Raw genomic sequence first — 23,171 nt, 5'->3', positions numbered from 1 at the left:
GCCCAATGTCAGCTGGGATAGGCTCCAGCCTGTGTGACTCTTGTGAAAAGCAATGGCTTAAAGTAAAGTACATTTACTCAAGTACTGTACCCAAGTAAAATTCTTTCCGAGATACTTAAAATATTTAGATTTTAAGCTACTTTATGCTTCTGCTTCACTTTGATTAAAAGGGAAATACTGTACGTTTTACTCCACTACATTATAGGTTTTAAATAAAACGTAATTCTGTGTCTAAACACCAAAGATTTGTTTGAATAAACTACACAGCAATGTATAAAAATAGCTCCACTTCATTTATTTGCTAATTTTAGTTACTTTGCAGATTCAGATTATTGATACAAAATATAAATCATCAAACAAATGATGATGTACTGTATACATACAGTATCTAACAGGTTCATTATTGATCCCTGAGGGGAAATTCACAAGCTACCCAGCAGTATAAAAAGTAATTAAAGTTAGCTCCACCTGTACCAGCTGCAACATTAAAGTGATGAACATATTAATGAATCAAAAATTAAAATACAGTAACATATAATAAACATATAATAATAATAATAATACATTATTGTGAAATGGGCCGTTCTGAATAATGAGTAGTCTACTTTTACTTTTGGTAATTATATTAAAGTTCCAATTTTGAATGCCAGACTTTAACTACACGGTAGTATTACTAAATACTTAAATAAAGAATCTGTATACACTCTTCATAGACTGGTGAAAAGTGACACATAAACACACGCACAGTCCCGCCTCGCGCCAGTAGAGGGCGCCAGATGACCACGTAATCGCCAGCAGGTAGGCGTTTATTGATTTCCAGCATTTAGGGTATTTTTTGTATAGTCACAGAAACTAATTGACAAACAAAACAGCTTTCTTAATCTTGCAGCGAGGGATGCGTCTATGATAAGTTTAGGAAACATGCTACAGTGGTGAGTATGTGGGCTGAGCAGATGCCACCGACTGAAACTAAACTGACGCAATTGGCAATTAATACTTCACCTGTTTCAACAAAATCACGCATGACATATATACACGTTTTCAGTGGGACATGTCAACACTGCGTTTTTCGCAGAGGAAAAGTGGCTTCTTGGTCAAAAAGCTTTAAAAATGAAAGCATCTCGCACACATTAGCGTAACCATGTTTAAATAAGAATAAAAGCAAAGCGCTCCCTAAAAGTTGAACTTATTCAACTTGGCTCCGGTGGGGTTTTTTTTACTCGCAAACTCTTCTCGTCGCCCTCCCCGTCGACGTTACGTACGCTGCCGTGGCGTGCCTGCAAGCCAAATAACATGGAGTCCTCTGCCTGGCATCTTCAAGGGATCCTTGCAAAAAACACGAGCGGCGATTAAACGACCAAGTTTGTCCATGGGAGCAGTCAAAGCCTCCGGCGAGCATCGTCTCGGGGCGTAAAAGCTTCAGCTCCGTCCTCAAAGTATGACGAAGGGTGCTTAAACAGCCTGCCTTTCACTGCGATCCGCAAACCAGGCCGATTTCAGTGAGTATTTGCACTAAAAAAACTGCAGTTTATGGGCGTTTTAGGTGTAAATGGCACGGTGCATGGGTGCATCGTTTTTATAGTCACCTGACAGCGGCTGGATCCACGTCCTCTGAAGCAACAGAGGCCAACCCGCGGGACACCTTGATGTAGGCTACCCGGGCATTTCGCTGCTTTATAGAGGGGCAGCAGGAGAGGACGTGGGCCTGAATATAAAAGGCCACTTATTTATGTAACCATTTGGGCGCCCTATTTCATTCTTTAAGACCAGACATATTGTGAAAATGGGTCAGAGAGTCTGAAAACTGCAGCTGCCAAAAATAAATAAATTAATAAAATACTGAGGAAGCCCAGACACCAGATTGTGCAGATTTGACACTTTCATCTTGTCTGATATGCTTTCTGATTCTTACTTCCAATCTGCTCGCTCCCTTATACAAACCTTTTGTATGCAAGTTATCACAGTAACAAGAGGGAAACTTTTAAGTCTTGAGAAACTTTTATTTTGTTTAGTGTGTGTTCGTGTTTCCAGAGGAAGAGGAGACTGCACAATGTAGGCAGGCTGGTCACCAGTGGGATTCCATACTGTTCTCTGGGGGACCATGGAGCCAGAAGGGCGACCCCTAACCCCAGGGACCAGCTATGGGCCCCCACCCTTCAACTCAGCACAAAACCCCGTCACCCCCGCCTCCCTCAACTGCACCTTACAGGTAAGACGTCGTCAAACGTATCATTATCTCTGTCGTTTCCGCAATCTGACAATAAGATTTGCAAACGCAAACCTGCATGTTTTTCTTATCTCCTCTAGTCATCACGTTCCCCCAATGTGAGAGGTGGCCTGATGTCTGCTAAATGCTGGGACCACACTGGAGATGAGGACCCCAAGCAGACTGAGGGCACTCAGCCCAGTGCAGACCCAGGGAGGAGCGCACAGAGGAGGTTCAGGTCCTCAGTCTTCTCTTCCTCCCTAAGCTGGGACTCTGACTCTGAGAAAGAAACACTAGATGGTAACACATGACTTATACATGTATAATATATAATTATAATATAATAATATATTGTTGCACACTTCTCAATAGTCGCACAGTGGTGATTACAATCTGCAGCAAAGCTAGAAGTAGCACTGAGTTTAGCTAATATATGTTATATATCATTGTTGTCCGCTTATTGTTCTAAATGTTATTCAGTCTGCATGTAGTCAGAAGTCTCTTATCTTTCTCTCTCTATGTAACCCCAGTATGCACTGTATCTTTAACTGTGGATCTGTTGAGCTGTGAAGTGATGTTCCTGTGGTTGTGTGTTTTGTGTGCTGTTATGTGTCAGAGGAGGAGCTACAGCACTTTTCTAACCCTCACGGTCTGGCTGCTCACAGCCCGGGATCTCCTTCGTCTGGACTCAGGTGAGGTGGAGGTGCAGTAGGAAGGGTAGGGAGGTGCTTGGTGGTGAAATCGGCTGGGTAGCTGAGGAGAAAATACAGTACACAGAGAGAGACATGGCAGAGGCAGATCTTTTTTTTTTTTTGGAAAGTTTAAAATATAATAAGGGCTGTAGGCAGGTTTGTAGAAATACTGAGGTCATTAGGGTTAGAAATGTCATGTAATGCCCTCTCGTCTGTTTCCAGTTTTTATGCTAAGCTAAGCTAACCGTATGATGCTATTGATCCTTTCATCAAACTCTTACAATAAAGTGCACATGCAAGCGTATCCTCCAAATATTAATCCTGCATAATCCCATCAATTCACTAAATCACTACTGCTCAAGTCCAAATTATATTGGTATTTCCAGGAAACATATAGTAAATTACAGAGCTATAAAATAAAGTGTTACTGTTTTATTTCCCAACTTGAAGGTTTAAGCACTGCTTCAAGGCCTTTTTCACGCTGCCAGGAATGAAATTATAGGGGGATAATACCTAATCCTATATACGTTTTTAAATCTAGCTGGCCTTAAAGTAATCAGGTTTGAATATACAGTGTCTACAAATACAAGAATCAGCATGAAAAATACTTGCGTATAATACCACATATATGTTTTTAACTGAACTCCCCCAGTTTGCTAAAACCATGTGCTCAGTGGTAGCCTGGTCCTGAGAATAAAAAAAAAAAGCTTGCACATGATCTGTAATTTTGACTTGTTTCTGACAGAGATGCTGCTTTCACTTGTTAGAAATGTCATGTAATGTTTTTCCCTCCTGATGTTGACTAGACCTGATAGTGAAGAAGACCAAGGACCAGCAAATCTGCAGCACCTGCACAGCAAGACTGACTGGCCTACTGCTGTGGAGGGGCACAACGACAACAACGAGAGCACAAAGACAGAAGAGCCAAATACATCTCAGCTTGGCCCACAAGAATGTAAGTACCATAAAGGAGGAAACAGGATCTGCTTGCACACTTGATATCTTTTTGTCCTTTCGTTGATAATTACTCTGTTTTCTCTTCACAGTGGAAGACAGCAAAGTCTGGAATGTACCTGAGGAAGCTGAGCGGTTTCTGTCCAAAGTAAAACCAAAAGAAGGTTGCCAGATGGTGGAGGAGGCAGATAGTTGTGAGGGAGAGAAAAGGCCCAAGGGAAAAGAAACCACAGAGCCTGAGAGAGATGTGTACACGTTCCCTGGAGACTCAGACCCTGAGAGTCCCCCTCCTGCCCCCTGGGCTCATTGCACATTCATTCAGCGGTGCAGAAAGAAGAGGGTGCTGCTCAGGCCCTTCTCTGGACTTGGCACCTTAAAGCGCACATTGCCTGAAAGTGGCAAACGGGCAAAAGTGAGTCCTCAAAAATCAAAACCGGCTGAGCCAGCACAGCTGAATCAAGGTGGAGAGGTTTATGATTTTGATGAAGTGAACTTGGGAGAGGCAGCAGTGGAAGAACCGGTAAAGTTCAGATACAAAGGCGGGAAAAGAGACAAAGAAGAAGAAAGTGGGATAGTGCCCGTTAAAGAAATCTTCACCTGTGTGGAATGTAGCATTTACTTCAAAAAGCAAGTCCACCTGCAGGAGCACATCGTTGAGCACTGTCAGAGTGGTGCAGGGGGTGGCAGGCGTTTAGGAAAGGGCGGCCGTTTTCGGTGCACCGAGTGTGGCTGGAACCTGCCAAATCGGCTCGCACTGGCGGACCACCACCGAAGGCACCAGGAGTCCCGTCTGAAGATCTTGGAGGAGATTGAGAAACTGAATGAAAACGGGGGAGAGATTCAGAAACTCGACAGTAAGGTGGTGAGGCATACAAGCCCAGACCGAGCTATTATGCAAGATGCAGACACAGCCTCGATTCTAGGCAAAATGTCAGACCCAGAAATAGTCACGTCTCCACCTCTTTCCCCAGCCCCAGTTTCAACACAAGATGCAGACGCAGTAGTTCTTGACTCAGAAGCAGCTCCTCCGAATTCACTTCGAAGTCCAGCTCAGGCACGAGCTGTTTCTGCCTACCGCCGCCGCTTTGTCTGCACCAAGTGTAACTTCAGCACAAGAACCTCCCAGGCACTGGCTAATCACACCAAGATCCACAACAGAAAAAAACCCGCTCTCCAGGCTCACCCCCCATCCCCTGGATCACCATCATGTTTGGCATCCACTTCCCTGGCCTGTGGTCATTGTGCCTTCCTGACCTCAAGTCAAACTGTAATGAGGGAACACCAGAACCTTGTTCACCCAGGACAGGTCTCCGTCAGCGGGGCGCAGGCTGATGAGACCGGCCTGCATTCACGGCCTAATGTGGGTGCTCGAATTTCAAAACCCACCCTAGACTCTGACCATCTCTCTGGATCTGGATCCCCACCCGATGCAACTCAAAGCCAAAGCCAGCAAGTAGTCACTGCCTCCGAGGACAGCACAATACAAGACAGCGCTGCAGCTCGGGCCACAAGCCAGTTGGTCTTCAAGTGTGTTGGGAACAGGAGATTCAGCAGAAGAGGGAAGACTTGGACTGATCTGGCCAAGTTTCATCCCAGACTGGATGATGGCAAGCTGCCTGGGAGTGAAGAAGGAGAAGAGCGGGATGAAGATCAGAGCACAGAGCTTGACACTGAGTGTTCCCAAGAAGAGGTCAGCTCACCCGTGGGAGTGAAACCGCACACCAGAGCACGATCAAACACAGGTGAGGCCCGAACGCTGAGGTTGGACTAAGTCACTTTAACTTGATTGCTACGCAGATTGGCACAGTATATCGCCCAGGTCACATATCACTGATTCCATGTACATGCTCAGAAAGCAGATTATTGTGAGTACTCTGATTTCTCCAAAACCACAGTTTACACTCTGCTTGCTCGTGGCTTTGTTTTATAATTGCACAGGAAACCTGATCATACAGAGAAGATAAAAGCTGCTCTTATCAATATTTTTATTATAAACAAGGGATCAAACTACTGTAATGTGAAAGGTCTCGCTTGTAGTGACAAACCCACAGACAATTATCACCCGACTCTGCACTTTCCCTCAGCGCTACGTAGCATTTTAACATCTTTAAGCTAATTGTTTTATGACCGGCAACTTCACTGACAGCAGCTGTTTTCAAAAAGCTCAGGATTTGGTGGAGACTAAAACAGTGCTAAAGTGGGGTGAATATTGGACTGAAACAACTACAAAAGAATACTAATGTTGCTCCGTAACTGCTGGATGTGTAAATAGCCGTTTGCTAACACTTGAGCCATTAAAAACTTTATACGGGGATAATATGCCAGTAGAATGCATTCCTACAGCAACATTACTGTCCCATGTGAGAAAATGTTCGTGCATATGAAACCCGTTAAGAAAACTGGTTTGTATAAATTATTTCTATTGCAGAAATCTAGCTGTGTTAGCATAGTTATTTTGCATTTGAATTAACTTTATGTGTATAATGTGATAAATTAAGTGATTAACAGCCAAAAATACAAAAATAAATCCCAAGTTGTAATAAACAAGAATGATCCTGTGTTGAGAAATTGTTGAGGTCAAACATTTTAAGAAGTGACTTAGGTCAGACCGACTTTAAGAGCTTCTCAGAAAAGCCCTCCAAGATGCACTTTGCATTTTAGGTTTGCATACGGTTTCAGTTTGAGTAAGATTTGTCTGTTTATTAAACATTTGAGGGTTTTTTTCTTTTCTAGATGACTGTTCAGCACAGCAGAGTGCTACATTATCACTCCCTTCAAAGAACAGTGTGAAGGGCGAAGACAAGCTGGAAGCGGAGAAAGATGGGAAGGTTTTCTGCTTGAGGAGGAGCAACAGGGTTACTGCTGCTCCTGCGGAAACTGACAGTGATGACGACGACGACGTAGACGAGGAACGCGTGCGCTTTCTCCTGTCAGAGGGCATCTTGGATGAAGACAACGACGAGCTTGATGAGGACACAGAGGCGCTCAAGAGCGTGGAAAGGAGGTGCCCCTACTGCCCCGATCGATTTCACAATGGCATTGGGCTCGCCAACCACGTGAGAGGCCACCTGAACCGAGTGGGCGTCAGCTACAACGTGCGTCACTTCATATCCCCCGAGGAAGTCAATGCGATTGAGAAGAAGTTCTCCTATCAGAAGAAGAAAAAAAAAGGTCAGCTGCTTGTTGCGTATACTTCTTTGGGTCTTTTGGCTGTGTTTTCTGAGCAGATCTTAAAGCCCTTTGTTTTTAATTTATGCTTGGCATAACAACCCTGGCATGAGCCATAGATAGTGTTTATTAGCTATACCACAATTCTCTTCAATGCCCGTTTCAGTCACAGTAGAACAAATACTGTAAAGTCAGATTTATTTATTTGTTTTGCTTTGTGGAGCTCGCCTCTCTCTAAAGTATTTTTATGACCAGCTGGGAACTCTTTATGTGAACTGCTTTTAGAAGTGGTTACTACAACATAAAGCAGGTTTTCCATACCTGGGGAAGCAACATAGTAAGAAGAATTAGAAAACTGATAAGGTATAATGTTTATCATGGTCACCATCTTAGTTTAGAGCGTTAGCAGGTTAGCAATTGCTAATTTGCACTAAACAAAAAGTTCAGCTGAGTCTAACGCGAGTATCATTAGTTTTTCAGGTATTTGCTCATAAACTTAAGTCATCTAGATGAAGCGTTCTGTGGTCACCCAAGTTATTACAGTTCCTCCTGAAGGGGAACATGAATGTGTGTGCACCAAGTTTAGTGGCAAGACAGTCGATATTTGTCGAGTCACTCAAAATCATGTTACAGGATCACCAAAGTAAATAGGATTCATCCTTTGAATGTTTGTACAAAATTGCATGGCAGTTTGTCCAATAGTTGTTGAGATAATTCAGTGTGGACCAAAGTGGTGGCTGAATGTCTGACTGACTTTGCCATCCCCAGGCCAGGCTGTTTGCATGGCTAGAAATCTCTCAACTCATGAATCAAAACAGTCAAAGACATGGCTTTGATTCAAGGGTTCACAAACCAAAAATGTCTAAACTCCCAGTTGTATTGCCTGTCCTCTCCACAGTCGCCAACTTTGACCCGGACACGTTCAGTGTGATGCACTGTGAGTTCTGTAGCGCCGGCTTCGACACCCGGGCCGGCCTGTCCAGCCATGCACGGGCCCACCTGCGCGACTTCGGCATCACTAACTGGGACGTTACCATCTCGCCCATCCACATCCTGAGGGAGTTGTTCTCCAGCCGGCCCGACCTTGTAATCCCCACGGCTCCCCCTCGGAGCCTCGGATCTCCACAGGAGGAGAGCGAGGAGGAGGAAGAGGAGAGGGAAGTGGAGGAGGAAGGGGAGGGAATCGTTGAGGTAAAGCTAGAGGGGGAGACAAGTGAAAGGACGCTGAGTGCTGCCGTTTCTGATGCACTGCCTCCAGCATCTCCTCAACGCTGCAAGAAAGAGGATGATGTAGAAGAGTGTGAAGGTAAGTTTTCATTATTGATCCCTCCTTAAAAGTAGTCATGTGCCAAATGCACTTTACTCATTGGTTGTGTTGTTATTCTGTTGGGTGCTGATGTGTTTGCTAGTTATTGCACTTTGACTATTACAAATGCATAAAACAGATGCTGTAACTGTTGTTTTAAGTCTGTTTTGCCTTTTACTAAAATAAAAACGGGGCTGCCTGAACTGGGTGGCACTGCTGTGCACTGTATTAAGTGTTTGAATCAGGATGGTGGCTGTCGTGAAAATCAACCTTAGAGAGGCTCTGTGTGTGTGTGTGTGTGTGTGTGTGTGTGTCAGGGAGAGAAAGAGAGAGAGAGAGTCCCTGATGCCCGTGGTTGATGTGGCACTCGGTGCATTTATCCCAACCAACGCCTCCACTCGATTGGTCACGCCTTAGCTTAGCGGTGCATATGGGGGCAAAATGGCTGCTTCCACCTCCCCGTAGACCCAAACAATAGCGGAAAAACTGTCTGGCCTCAGCTACCGGGAGTCCGATGCACTGCGGTTGCGGACCGGTGAGTAGCGCGCGCTGTAATTCCTGTGCACCGCGTGCCCTCGGATCACACGGCGGCGTTGCACTGCGCGTCTCGCGCCGCATCTTCTGTCACATTGTAGCCAGACAACAGCCATAAAAAACTCTTTATCGTGTGAGACTATGTAAAGAAAAGCCATGTCGCGCACAGCCATGCCAGCAGCCCATGACATGCATGTCAAAAGCTCATAAAGCGGGTCATTGGTATTGTTTCGGGGTGTTTCCGTTTTGCACGCGCGGATAAATTGTGATTTATTTTTTGTCGCTGTTGTGTTATTGTTCTGACAGTTTGTGGTTTCTTAATGCCTATGGGGGTTTTATTGTGCTCGTCTGGGATGACGTCCAGTATTTTCAATGCTGCAGGATCTCTAAAATTACCTACAGTTGCCCAATCCTCGCCATTTTCCTTTGCTTTGATTTTTGATAGAGGACACGCTGTGCTTTCAAGTGCATGCATTTGTGCATGTGTTTATCATAAACTAACTGTGAAATTTGCTCAGGAAACATGGTAACTTTGTGCACTGAAAGCGGCCATAGTCGGTAATCTTATTACAACTTATCGGGATGAACGAAGTATAATCGAAGTATCACTTTTACTTGGAAGTGTCGTGTTGCTCGGCGTTACTCCGCCTGAATGGATAGGCTAAAAGTCAAGTTAGCGGTTTGCTACTTTGTGCCGTTTTATAAATAGGCCTACTCGGCTGATGATTTAGTATTGTCTTCATTATAATAGACGGTGTTATAACGCTGCGCTCCGAGGTGTCACATCCCCGCTCTTTTACAGTCAAGAGATGAACTGACAAGCGCAGAGCCGCCCACCAGACAAAAAGCATTGTCTGTCTCCACGTCTCTTTTGATTTACCGATTTGTCGCAGAAAATGGCACTTTTGTCCCATGTATGCCTGACTGCGGGGAACCAAGACTGCCATGTTTGTTTCATACAGTAGTGCAATTATCACTTTTTTTTGACAGGGATTCATTACTTGAATTATTTTCATGCACATTTCCTCACAGAAGACGGTATAATGCGCAGTTATTACAAGGACTGCTAAATTATAGGCAATGAGCTCACAGGACTGGGGTTGATTTTTCTGCTCACAGCCTGCAGTCTTTGCACTCAAAAATACACTTATACTCTTTCAAAGGCTGACTTTTCTTTTAGGAGTAGCCTGTAGAAATTGAAATTAGTCTGATTTGTGAAACAGCATCGTTTTGATTTGAGTGATTTATTGAGTCACTTAATAGGCCTAATTAACATGGCATTTCTGAGCTTATATGGATATTGTCTGTAATGTGTCAGGTGAGGAGGAGGAAGCAGCTGAGGAAGAGGATGAGGAGGAGCTGCAGCTTCCAGCTCTGGACGGTCTGAGCTCAAGCCCCGGGAAAACAGGGCTGTGCGGCGTGGACACAGACGGCATCTCTCCTGGGGAAGATGCAGACTCCAAGGGTGAGAGAGAAATATGGGAACGCTGACCCCAGAGTGTTGACAAGGGATTGCATTTGCTACAGCAAAGCCTTATCATAGCTGTCGGGGGGGCGGGGATTGTAAAACTGACCTTAGGTCAACGTTGATGCGTGGTAACGCTACATCTGCGAGGGTTGTCCCTAGGGAAAACCTGAGAGGTAGACAAATGTATTTAGGAACTAAAGGGAGCACCTCTAACACTTGGCTAGTGTTGCTGCAGGCTGGGTGAAGACGTAGACAGGAAGGGTAAGAAAGGTGATGTGTCTTCTGGGATATCTGAGGCCTCTAAAACACCCTGAGCCACCTGCTGCTGCTTCGTAAACTTTGTCTTAATGCTGCACTTGCTGAAAATAATTAAAGCCTGGACATCAATGGTGCCAGTTACTTTGAAATATTTATGAAACTTCTTATTTTCACGCCGCCCAATTTTTTTTGTCTGATCTGCTGTTCTTGCCTCTTTTGCAGTCCACAGCTTGAAGTGTGAGGTGTGTGGAGCTCAGTTTGAGACCAGGCGGGGACTGTCCAGCCACGCCCGCTCTCACTTGCGCCAGCTGGGCATCAGTGTTTCAGAGAGCAGCGGGGCACCCATAGACCTCCTCTACCAAATTGCCAAGGAGCGCGACATAGACAGCCAAATAAGCTCACCCCTCCTAGAGCCCCTTGCATCCAAGAACTCCCCCCTGTCCGTTCCTCAGAAAGATGAGGATTTAGAAGACATGGACTTAGACGAGAAACCCAGCCCACTCTCCATCCTGGCCAAAGCAGCAAAAGCAGTGCCACCCTCTTCCTCCTCCACGCCCACACCTTCTCCGGGTGTCTCTCCGGCCCTGCCTCATTCGGGCTCCCCTTCCTCAGTAGTGAGGAAAGCTCCCATTTCCTCTCTGCTGCCTGTGTCTTCCCCCTTGCGCTCCCCTGAGCACAAGGCAGGGGGAATGAAAACCTTGACCTCTAACCTCTCTGCCCCGGCCACCATCACAGCAACCAAACCCCTCTGGGCACCGCAGGAGAATGACGCTCCTCTCAACCTCAGTAAGCGCCCTCACTGATGTCTGTCTCTGATAACACTGTAAAAAGTTCAGTTGTTTCAGTTTAGTAATTTTTTTCCTTCATGTGCAGCACTAGAGGTGGACCCCAACAAGGACATCGTTTGTCAGCTGTGTGGCGCCTGGTTTGAGACTCGGAAAGGCTTATCCAGCCATGCACGAGCGCACCTGCGACACTTTGGGGTGGAGTACTCTGAATCCAAGGGCTCTCCCATCGACCTCCTGAACCAGCTCATTGATACTGACGACTTCAAGCACAAAGCCAGTGCATTGCAGCTCGACAGCCACACAGGACCACGGGGCCTCACGACCACGCTATCCTCCCCGAAGCAGTCGCTGCTGAGCCTCTCCTCCTCCTCTTCTTCTTCATCCCTCCTCTACAAGGTGACCACAGCTGGGGGCGGGTCGACATCCAAAACTACCTCTTCCTCTGCCTCATCTTTACTAGGCCCACCTGCCAAGCGGCTCAAGTCTTCTTCCATGCGGGTCTTCCGCCTGAGTAGCGGGGAGCTCATGGCCCTTCCACACAGTGAGTTTTTGAGGGTACACTACAGGCTATTGGAGCACATGATAAATCCTTTGTGTAAAGTGGTCTTGATCTGTAGTAATTAGATGTGTCGATGAGGTGTAATGCTTTTTCTGTTGTACACGTAGGTATATTTCAGTTCACTACTCTACTCTCTTAGGTGAACCTCTTAAAGAAATAGGCTGTGAGTTCTGCGGGGAATATTTTGAGAATCGCAAAGGCCTCTCCAGCCACGCCCGCTCCCATCTGCGGCAGATGGGCATTACCGAGTGGTCTGTCAACGGCTCCCCAATCGACACCCTGAGGGAGATCATCACAAGACGGGGCCTGCCTTGCGCTCTTCCTCTAAAACCTCTCAAAACTCCACCTCCGTCCTCTCCGGGGCCCCCCCGATCCCCTCTGTCAACCTCCTCCTCTCCTTCAGCTAACCTCCTCAGTCGTCTACCCTTCGCCTTTGCCCGCCCCTCCAGCCCTCCTCAGCCCGCGGTGTCTAAATCAAGCTCCGTTCCGCCGACGTCCTCCAGCGGGCTTATCCTCAAGCTGAAGCCTGAGCCGGTGCAGCTGGAGGTGACCACGCCTGGGGATGTTGGGAGATCTGCCAGCTTCTCTGGTGAACCTCTCAGCTGGAGCAGCTCTGACAATGTGTTCCCACTTAATTTGGGTAACTTGAATGCCAAGTTTTGTCTCCAGGGCAATTAAATAGAGTAAAAAAAGTTAGACATTTTGGGAAAGACATTTATTTTACTCTCGTGCTCAGTGTAAGATAAGAAGATTATTACCGCTCTCATGTCTGTACAGTAAATATGAAGCCAAGTTGAGAAAATCCTCCTACCAGCACCTCTAAAGCTCTCTAATTACCATGTTCGTTCTTGTTTGTTAAGTTGATGGAAGTATTAAAATTAAAATTTGCCTTTTTCGGGGAGGTATCTGCCAAACTATTTCTTTGTTGTCGGTTGTCAGGTAACCAGCTGATGGATTGTCCAGTACATAACCCCCCATGTAAAGCAGCAAGTCATTTTTACACATCGGTAAATTAAACAAACGAGATATAACGTGTTAGGTAGGCGGATTTTGTCACCTTTCTACAAAGCCATGAAACAGTTGTCCTGTTTCCAGTGTGCACGCTAAGTTAAGTTAAAGGGCTGCTGCCTGTAGCTTCATATTTATCGGAATCAATTTCTCATCTAACTCTCAGCAAGAAAGTAAATAAGCGTATTTCCTGAAATGTTTAATTTTTCCTTTAAGGAAGCTTGCAAAACATACTTGCAATTTCATAAGCAGATGCAGTATATTCCTTTGAAAGCCATAGTAAAAATAATTTAGTCGAGAAGTATCCAAAGTGTGTTATAATACAGTGCATATTTACATTTAACCAGAAATGCTTTCAGTGTTAGCGCACCCCTACTATTTTTGATTTGATCCTGAAAATAATTATATTTTCTCGTCATTGACTTTCTCTCCCTGGTCTTCCCGTAGCCATGCCACATGAAGTAGAGCCGACAAGAGATATCCGCTGTGAGTTCTGCGGGGAATACTTTGAGAATCGCAAAGGCCTCTCCAGCCACGCCCGCTCCCACCTGCGCCAGATGGGCATTACTGAATGGTCTGTCAACGGCTCACCAATAGACACCCTGAGGGAGGTTATGCACAAGAGAGGTGTAGGCGCCTCCTCTCACTCTGACCAGGGAGTGAAGAAGGAGTCAAGCCAAGGAGCCAACAGTCCCCCATGGGAGAACGCCAGGGGCACCGGCAGGTCAGAGGGTTTGGGTGTTTCAGGATACCACTCCTCCAAATACCGTAAATCCCCTCTCAGTTTGCTGCAGTCAGGGTCCAGGCTCCACAAGCAGGGCCTGGGGTCCGCGGGCACATCTGCTACCCCACCTGCAGGGAAGTTTTTCAGGATGTCCCCACTAGGGAAAAGGCCTCTGTCTGAGGAGGCCCGATCAGTGGAGACTGCCCACTCACCATCACATCAGCCTAAGACTTTCTCGCCTCTGCCACATGATTTCTCCTTCAAAAGAAAACCCTCCCCAGACAAGCACGGACACCAGGGTGAGTCATTGTTTGGTTTTCTATTATGCTTATCATTATTCTCTAAAAAGAGACCTCTCCTCACTTTACTCCTTTCCTGTGTTTTTTTTAAGATCCCAGTTGTGAGCTGTGTGGCTTCTACTTTGAGAACCGTAAGGCTCTAGCCAGCCACGCGCGAGCCCACCTGAGGCAGTTTGGTGTGACTGAGTGGTGTGTAAATGGATCCCCCATCGAGACGCTTAGCGCCTGGATGCGCAGCAGGCCACAGAAGGTGTTGGAGATGCATCGTAGCTACATGCAGGGCAGCCGCTCCACCCTCAAGAAGGTGAGGAGAGGCAGCCAGTTGTAAAGCTGGTAATTAATTCCAGTGTAATACCTCGGGTCAGTGCAGGGGTTTTTAATAACAGAGCAAGCTCTCAGACTTTACTTGGCTTTATGTTTGGCCTCTGACACTTGTCTGACTTGTTTTTTTTTTTCTCAGAGAAAAACACGGAAAATATCAGTGGAAGAACTTGTGCCTCCCACAAAGCTATGCAGTTAGACAAGATCAAAACCCACTGTGCTCGCTTCCTGACACACTCACTTCCCTCCCAGTATCTTTGAATAGGCGACATGCTTGGAGATCTTACATGCCTCAGCTGGTGGCTTGACAGACATTTTGTGTCTTGGAAAGCTTCAGACGTGTTGTCTAACAGCTTTGAGCCTTACTGTAGATCCTGTCTTCACACCCAGCAAAAATCACTGTGGGGACAGATGCCAGAACAACTCAGCTATTGACTTGATAGTTGCCATAGAAACCAGGGTGCCTGGCAGCTTATGTTTCATCCTCAGATAAATTATGGCATACTGTTGATAGAAGAAACGTACGTTATTTTTTGTTTTTTTTTTCTCCCTCCTGAATTAGTTTCTGGTGCATTTGCGTCACGGTCACACCTTTTCCCTTAGCTGTGATGTGACACACATACAGAATGGATCACCTTTTTTCAAATGTCCTTGTAATCATATTTTTTTTTACATGCTGGAGAAATGAACCCAACTAAGCTGCATGTATTGTACGGTTAGACCTGTATCAAAGGACCCAGTAGCGACTGATGGCACAATTTCAAATAGACTACCATATTGATCATTAATTAATTGCAAATAATTTGTTAATTGATTATTCATCAATCATTTTTTAGGCAAAAAAACAGTAGTTCGTGATACTCAGTGGAAAAGGATGTGCTTATTTTCTTTGTCTGATGTGATTGTAAACCCAGTATTTGTGGGGTTTGGATTGAGCAGTTAATTTGAAGACATATTGGGCTTTAGGAAACTGATGAGCATTTTTCACTATTGTCTAACATTTTATAGACCAAATTAATTGGAAAATTAATCAATACTAAAACTAATTGTTGTCAGAACAGGTGCCAGAAAATAGTGAAAGATGTCCATGATTTCCCAGAGTCCATTTGTCAAATGTCTTTTTCCCCGACCAACAGTCTGAAGACATTCAGCCTGATATAAAACGGAGAAAAACAGAAATGCTTCACATTTCATATGCTGAAACCAGAGAATGTTTGCCTGATTAATAACTTAAAGGATTAATCAGTTATTAAAATAGTTGACAGTTAATTTTCTGTCAATCATCAAATCAGTTCAGTAACTTTAGTACACTGCCAGTCTCATATTCACTGCTACATCAAAGATAATTTAATTAATTAATGACCCTAAATTTAGTAAAATTAGTGAACTAAGCAATATTTAAACAATGTTTACTTCAGTTCATATAGATGCATATTGACTGTATACGCCACAGTGCTCCAACATTCCTCAATGCCCTGCAGTCTGCACTGGCCTCTGGTCAGGGCGAAGTTGAGTACTGAAGTAGAGTTCCTCACGATTATTTTTCTTGAGCAAACATACATTTGTCCTCTTACTAGCTTTTTGTGGAACATTCATATGCATTTCATGGCCTTTGTTAGCAGATGAAAGTCATTTTTGCTTTACTTATTACTAATATTATTATTTACAAATTATTATTATTACCAAAGATTTCTGCGGATGATAAGTTGCGGTAGAAAGAAAAGGGTAGTAAGTGGCCTCGTCCATTTGCCTTCTAAAGCAGCTCATTGATACTGATGACTTAAACCAGCACAGCAGGATCTCTAATTGCCAAGATCTCACATCCTAATTAGGCTCTTAACTTTGCTTTGGTAATGACAGGTGCACTTGAAAGGTCACTAGTTATGACTGTATACAGTACGTTTGAACACACTGTGCTAAATTAATTGTAAAACAAATGTACAGAATGTTTTTTATCGAAGCTTCCTAATTGTTAAGATCAAGGCATTTCTAATTAGATACAGAAACACCAGTCTCAGACATTTCTCCACTCGTACTTATTTCTACATATATTTTAAGAAATTGGGTTACAAATGTGAACTGCTTATTGCTATAGTTAGAGATGCTGTGTTTTGACAGGAACATTAAAAGCTAAAAAGACTTCATATGTGCAGAATTTAGATGAGAAGTAGTTAATTAAAAAGGTCCAATTAAACAAAAATGCACTTCTACTGACATGTATGTCAAAGTCCCATAAATTATCTTGAAATTACTGGCAGTCACACTCCCTTCTGCAGCAAATTAAAGGAACATTTTGATATTTATTTGCTTTCTTGCCGAAAGTTAGAAGATCGTTACCACTCTAAACATGCTAAATATGAAGCTGCAGCTAGTAGGCTTAGCTTAGCAAGTAAGTCACTGCACCAGCCAAGAAATAGTGCGGCACATAACCCTGTGATATTTTCTATTGTACACTTGATTCGGCCTTATAATACCCTGGTTATAACTACTTATGTTAAATTACACAATCTGTTCCTCCTCTTCCAGAAGAGCAGCTCACCTCTTCAGTCAACAGATTCTGATCATATCCTTCCCATATCATCGCAGAAGGCCTCCTCTTCCTCCTCCTCCTCCTCCTCCTCCTCCTCTTCCTCCTCCTCCTCCCAGTGGTCTTCTTCTTTGGCTGTGAGCCTGGTGCGGCCGGTGAGCCGCGAGGTCAGCCAGGGCTCTTCCAAGACCGCCGAGGGTGAGGCTGGTACCAATCTACAGGCCGTTCCCATCAGGCCCGGCCGCAGCAGTCCCGGCCACTCGCGGCTCGCCAGCGGCCTCCCGCTTCAAGCACAGGTGGCACGCAGTGAGCTTAACGTCCGCCTGCCCAGAGGTACGTGAGGATGCAGCATATGTTTTGCTGGCATGCACACAGTCATGTACACGCTTCAACATTTCAGCCACTTGACTCAAAAAATCTCAAAGTACTGAAATTCTCTGCGGTTGGTTAGCTGTTTTTAGCCACACTTTAGCAGAGCTATCAATGTGGCTCTTGGGATGATGATCCACCACCGTGGTCCAGACTAAAATATATCTCAACACCTATTGGATGGATTGCCATGACATTTTCAACAGTCATTAAAGTGACTTTGATCCCCTGACTTTTCCTCTAGCACCAAGAGCAGGTTGATATTTGTTAGTTGCTGTGACTAAATAGCAAATGTTAGCATTCTAAATGCCAAACTAAGATGATGAAAATTGTACCTGCTAAACATCAGAATGTTAGCAGCGCTGTGCCTTACCAAGCCCCTGGCATGGTTGACACACAATAGCAGCAACTATGGGATACTTTAGATGTAAGACAGAAGAGTTTGTTATGCCAAAAGGAAAAACACTGAAAGTGAGGGGGTTTCACCAGGGGAAATAAATGAGATGTTAGATAGTGTAGAACACAGCATGTTGCCTTTTCGTCTTCATGTTTTAATACTGAATAGCATCATGTTTTGAAAAGTGTTGAAAGGGCAACGTTTTAACTTCAAATCTATTGAAGAATATTTGTACAAAATGAACCTTGCAAGTGCAAAATTAAAGTGCAAAATTAAAGGAGAAAAGAGAATTATTGCAGTTTATACATCTGTTGGGTTTAGAAAAAAAGCTCCGATGGCTTTCAACTAAACGACTGTCTAAAAGAGCTGTACTGGACTGATGCGCTGACATACAAGTATTTTGGTGCAGCTTCACTTTGCACCAACCCTGTCTGTCGCCTCCTCCTCCTCTTGCTAAGGTTTTGAGCGTCGGCCCTTGAAGCACCCGTCTTGCCCAGATGGAACAGAGAGGGACAGCGGCCCCCCTAAGCCCCCCCCGCACAGGCACCGTCCCCGCCCTGGTGCCCAAACCACCCTCCTACCCACTGGTCAAACTGGTGGGCAAATTCTACACCCTGAAGTGCCGGTGAGTGAAACGTGTGTGCGGGGCTTCCCACTGCCCGAGAGAAAACAATCACGGCCTTTAACATGAGAAAGTTTGAGGCGGCAGCATTAATAGAACTGTCTGGCAGTTTTAAATAGTCCTTTAATCCCCAAGCAGAAATCCCCCACCCCCAGCCCCTGCCGACCAGTACTCCACTTTTAGTTTCTAATGTACTATAAGGAGAATAGTGAATCATTTGGGATTTTCTGGCAACACAAGTGAGTGCTTAAGTTCTGATACAACTGCAGTGCAAAAGTTTTAACAGAATCTGCTGCCACTGAGGGAGGCACTGAATTTACCACCGTCAGTTTGTAATTTGTTTCTTTGCTGGAGCCACAGTAGATGTTGATTATTTTGTTTTTTCTTTCTGCGTCAGCTTCTGCGAGGTGGAGTTTCACGGCCCGCTGTCGGTGCAGGAGGACTGGATCAGACACCTCCAGCAGCACATCCTGAAGATGAACTACAGCAAACCTGCTACGCCCAAAGCAGCCTCCGCTGGACCCCCTGCCCCAGCTGATGACCCAGCGCCGGTCCAGGCCTCTGCCACAGCCTCCACCTCTACCTCCAGCACCACCTCTACACCTACTCCTGCCCTCGCCACCACCCCGACCCGCCCCACAGCTCCCAGCAGCCGCTCCTCTACGCCTCTGGCTGAGTGCACTCCGCCTGTCACTGCCACAGAGATAGTAAAGGGCTCCGAGGAGCAACCCACCCCATCTCCAACTTATATCCCCCTCCCCACCCAGACAGTGTAAGCTCAGATTCATCACTGTCATTTTGCCCCCTTTTGCTTTGTCCTGCCTTTACTGTTTCTTTTTCGTCCAACCGTTTATTTCCTTTGGCCTTTGCAAAGTGTTGTTGAGGAGGAGTGTTTCCCCTCCAAAGAGCACCTTTTGAAGCAGCTTTCTAGACTGTTACTAAGTCCCGTTACCATGGGAACGAAGCTCTCCTGGCGTGGATGATTGTGGGAAATGTCCACGCTTATGAGGAGAGAGGAACCAGTGTTTTGCATTTGCCTTGTTTATATTGAATGTCCAGGTGATGACATGGAGCGTTGCTGTGCATCTCCTCCCATTCACTGGACGGTTTAGGGGTTAATGTAGCCCCTATCAAACCCCCCCCTTCTACTACAGTTTTGCCTCCACCCTTTCCCCTAATGAACAGTGCATTACAAAGGCCTGTGAGATCAATTCTATCAGCATGCTGGTAGCGCTGGCCTCAGCCCTAAAGGTCCTTCTGAGATTAAATGACATTTACAATCACGCTAGTGTTGTGGTTGAGACTTCAAATGTGGCAACACTTAGTGTTAAAACAGGCACTTTTAATGATGACACTGAGCACTTACTGAGACGCCCATTCAAATGGGCAAAATTTGACAAAGACTAATTCCGATTGGTTTAAGGAGCAAGAAGTGGAAGCACACTCAAAAAGGGAAGCTCCCCCTTGTTAACTTTATAATGTAATTCTCTACCCGAAATATACATTTGTTTGAATGTAGCTTAAAGCACCTATTAATACCTTAAATGCACACATTCATACACAATCAGACATATATACCCAGTGTTGCTGTTGATAGTTTTACCTTTCATGATGTTACTACTCCACAGTCTGCTGTTTTCAGCAGATGAGGCTGCTGTTGTGTTGAAGGCACAGTCGTTTTTTTAATCTCCCTCTCTGGATTGGAGAAGCAGGGCCATAGAAAACCTTCAAGGTTACACGTACAAGTTTTTTCCCGTGTTGCCATTTTCGTCCTGCCCTTTTCAGTTTAACCCAAATTATTTATTTATTTTAATGCATCTGAATGTGGTAAGCTAGGTCATTAAAGCTAAAGTAGAACTTTGGAATGTTTGGAAGTAGGTCAGCAGTGCACTTTTACACTAGTGCACAGTGTGTGTGTATGATTGTGTGTGTGTGTGTGTGTGTGCGTGTGTGTGTGTTAGTTTGTATGTTTGTGTACATACATAGAAATGTGCATTTGTTTCCCATTTTAAAGAGAAAGACAGAAGTAAAACTGCTAGACAGGAAGACACCTCTTTAGCTCAAAGTGAACTAAATGTGGGAGCCTTCCTGGATGTGGCCTGGTCATGACTTAAAAGCATCCGTCGTCATGTTAGGATGTGCCAAAGAGTCTGTTTACTTCCTGGACTTTCATCTGTAAAAGCTGTTTACATCGCACCTGATGGTGGAGGAAACTCTGCACGGCTACCGAGTTCCTTGAGGCACCACACTGACCAACGGACTGAACCAGCGGTGATCTGCATCCACTACATGCACCGCCGTGTTCCTCCGGTTTAAAAGACTCGGGAGCGGCTTCACGGGGTTGTTACTGTACGATTAGATTATTCCAATTAAACATGAACACAAACCAAACTTGATTTCAAGCAGGGCTCTTGAGAACTGCCGACCCTGAGTCCAAACACGTCTGACCTCGGGGCTCTTGAGGCTGATGTCTTCGGCCTGTTTCTTGCTACGTTGCTTCAGACTGTGTTAATATCAACACCACAACTGCAGCAATAACCGAAGGGTCCATACAGGCTGACGACCTTTTAGAGTTCGTTCCAGTGTTGCCCACGTTTGAAACATGACTGTTCGATCCAAACAATACCCAAACCCTTTTATGGAGTATAGATACATACTATATAACTACATGTACTTAAGAAACTGTTGATGCTAGTAGAGCCATCAGCAGTTCTATTAGCAAGGTAGTTAAAAAAATAAGTGATCTTAATTCTTCTATTGTGATTTTGATTTAAACCTTTGATGCTATGTATTTTTTATTGCTCTGTGCATTTCTGTATTTGCAGTCCTGCAAGGTGAATCTTAGAGTATTTTTTATTTTTACCTGTTAGTCTCTCCAAGCTGAAACTTTGGTGCTGGTGAGAATGTTGCAGGTTGGGAGGTGGCGAGTGGCGTGAGACTGAACGTGAGGAAAACGTTTCAATGTGATTGTCACGTCCCGGTATTATAGGACTCTAATAAATCAGGCCTTAAAGGGGACCACTGTGCACGGTCAGATATGATCTTTTCGCGGCATTCACAGAGTAATAGATGCTGTAGCCTCCTGCAGGCGCCGTGGCTGCATTACTGTGTGAGATGTGAAGTACAGGCCGGTGCATTAGAGTTCCCTTTTAAGATTACCTGATTAAGCCTCAGCTGGTGTGTGTGTGTGTGTGTGTGTGTGTGTGTGTGTGTGTGTGTGTGTGTGTGTGTGTGTGTGTAAACAGACGATGATTAAGAAGAAAAAGATGCAGTTGAGGAAAGAACTGTACACAAAGGGTTAAGTTTTAAGTGAATCAACTACAGAACAAACAAATAAATGTGATTTCAATTTCAGACATTTGATTTATTGTAACATTACAGCACATCACCCCTCTGCACTGTGATCTTTTGCACGGTTTAGTTGTAATGGTTTTTGGCCACTAGGGGGAGGTACAAGATTAGCTTTAAGTTAATGTAGCAGCTTTGACTTGAATACAACCTTAGATAGCAGGGAAAAAAAATCAAAGGTTAAACAGGAACTTAATTGACCACAAAGGGGAAATTGTCTTTGGCAGTACCACAGAGAATATATTTTAAAAAAAAACAATACAGTTCAGTGGGGCCAGTCATTTAGAACAAAACATCGACAACACAACATGACCTTTAGAAGACATGGATAAAGAGTTTCAGACTTCATTCTTACACTTGGAAACAGAAGTTGACAAAACAAATCTCATCACAAAGTCAGTTCAGTTTCTGCTGTGGAGCAGCTGATCTTTTTAAGCTGACATGGATGAGGAGTCCTTAAAAAGCGCTCTGAAAAACCTGAAATGTAAAAAATCTACAGCTTGCTAAACTTGCTGATGAATATCATGTGAACAGCTACTAAATGGACATTGTGGTGAGACTGATTTCCACAGTAGTAATAAGAAACCATTAAAAGATTTCAGGGACTGAGTAGAAATTTCAATAAGTAGAAGCAACGCAAGTATTCGTGTTTAATTTAAAAATATATATTTACTGGTTATATTTACTATTAATTCTTCAGTTTTTATTTATTTCGTATATTCAGGTTTCCACAAAAAATTAGAAAATAACTGTACACCAGATTAACGCCTGAATTAATGCTTTAGAACTCCAAAATTATTAAAGATGCAATAACCAATATTTTTATATTAACAATAGATCAATTGACTTTGTGTAATGTGAAACTTGTAGTGATATACCCACAGAAAAGTATCTGCCCGTTACCCTTGGCTTTACAGAGCTTTTGAGTGTCTTATTATTTTGGTTTTGTAACCTGCGACTTCAGTGCTGTCCTGTCCAGCACCAAACAGCAGACAAAGTTAGAGACTAACTGGTGAACAAAGTGCAGCATTTAGCAGGTTAAGAGTCAGATGTTTCCCTGCAGGAGTTGGTGGAGTCCAAATCTGAGCAAAAAGGAGAGTGAATATTGGACTTAACTTTGATCAGGCAACACGACTAAATGAATGCTAATGTTGCTCAATGAATGTTGGGTGTATAAATAAGCAACTTTTTGCTACAACTACAAGTTACATTACATTATTTTTGGTGCCCCCAAGTGGTCAAAAAAATCCACTGGTTCAGATTTTACTTTGAGATACAACTTCTTTGTGCTTTCTGCGAAAAGATCAGTATTTTCTTTGAAAGTCAGATAGTCATCAGTTCTCAGATATTTAAACCATCAACAATTTCCACATAATACCAGCATTTGTGAAATCCTGCAAACTGTCGAGTGTCTTCTAAATAAAATAAGCTCTCAGGTTTAACCTATATTTATTTCAGGTGATCATGCCTCACAACACTGCTGCACTGCAGGTAATTTACACGGTTGACATATTCATGCTCTGAGCCAAGTGCCATATCATTAGCATACTTGAGTTTTGTTTGCAAAAATAACAAATGTGCTAAATTGGTACCTTGTGGTGCACCTGTGTTTACAGAAATCAT

At 44.3% G+C, this 23,171-nt stretch overlaps 1 protein-coding gene across 1 annotated transcript; it reads left to right on the top strand.

The window, feature by feature from the left end:
- Window positions 1-529: 529 nt before the first annotated feature.
- si:ch211-194b1.1 (protein Wiz) lies at window positions 530-21,554 on the top strand. Its single transcript, XM_038737398.1, has 17 exons — window positions 530-1,499; window positions 2,013-2,209; window positions 2,308-2,506; window positions 2,823-2,898; window positions 3,705-3,853; window positions 3,945-5,594; window positions 6,586-7,023; window positions 7,919-8,326; window positions 10,179-10,325; window positions 10,809-11,372; window positions 11,460-11,915; window positions 12,073-12,573; window positions 13,389-13,964; window positions 14,057-14,268; window positions 16,812-17,145; window positions 18,122-18,203; window positions 18,598-21,554. Exons 2-17 carry the CDS (start codon window positions 2,102-2,104, stop codon window positions 18,974-18,976), a joined length of 6,279 nt encoding a protein of 2,092 aa, XP_038593326.1. The 5' UTR covers window positions 530-1,499; window positions 2,013-2,101; the 3' UTR covers window positions 18,977-21,554.
- The last annotated feature ends 1,617 nt before the right edge of the window (window positions 21,555-23,171 follow it).

This window comes from Micropterus salmoides, unplaced genomic scaffold (genome assembly GCF_014851395.1).
Source record: "Micropterus salmoides isolate LMB-PRFRI ecotype aquatic unplaced genomic scaffold, ASM1485139v1 Ms_hic_scaffold_10, whole genome shotgun sequence".
Lineage (NCBI taxonomy): Eukaryota > Metazoa > Chordata > Actinopteri > Centrarchiformes > Centrarchidae > Micropterus > Micropterus salmoides.
This window is presented reverse-complemented; position numbering and strand designations above follow the sequence as displayed.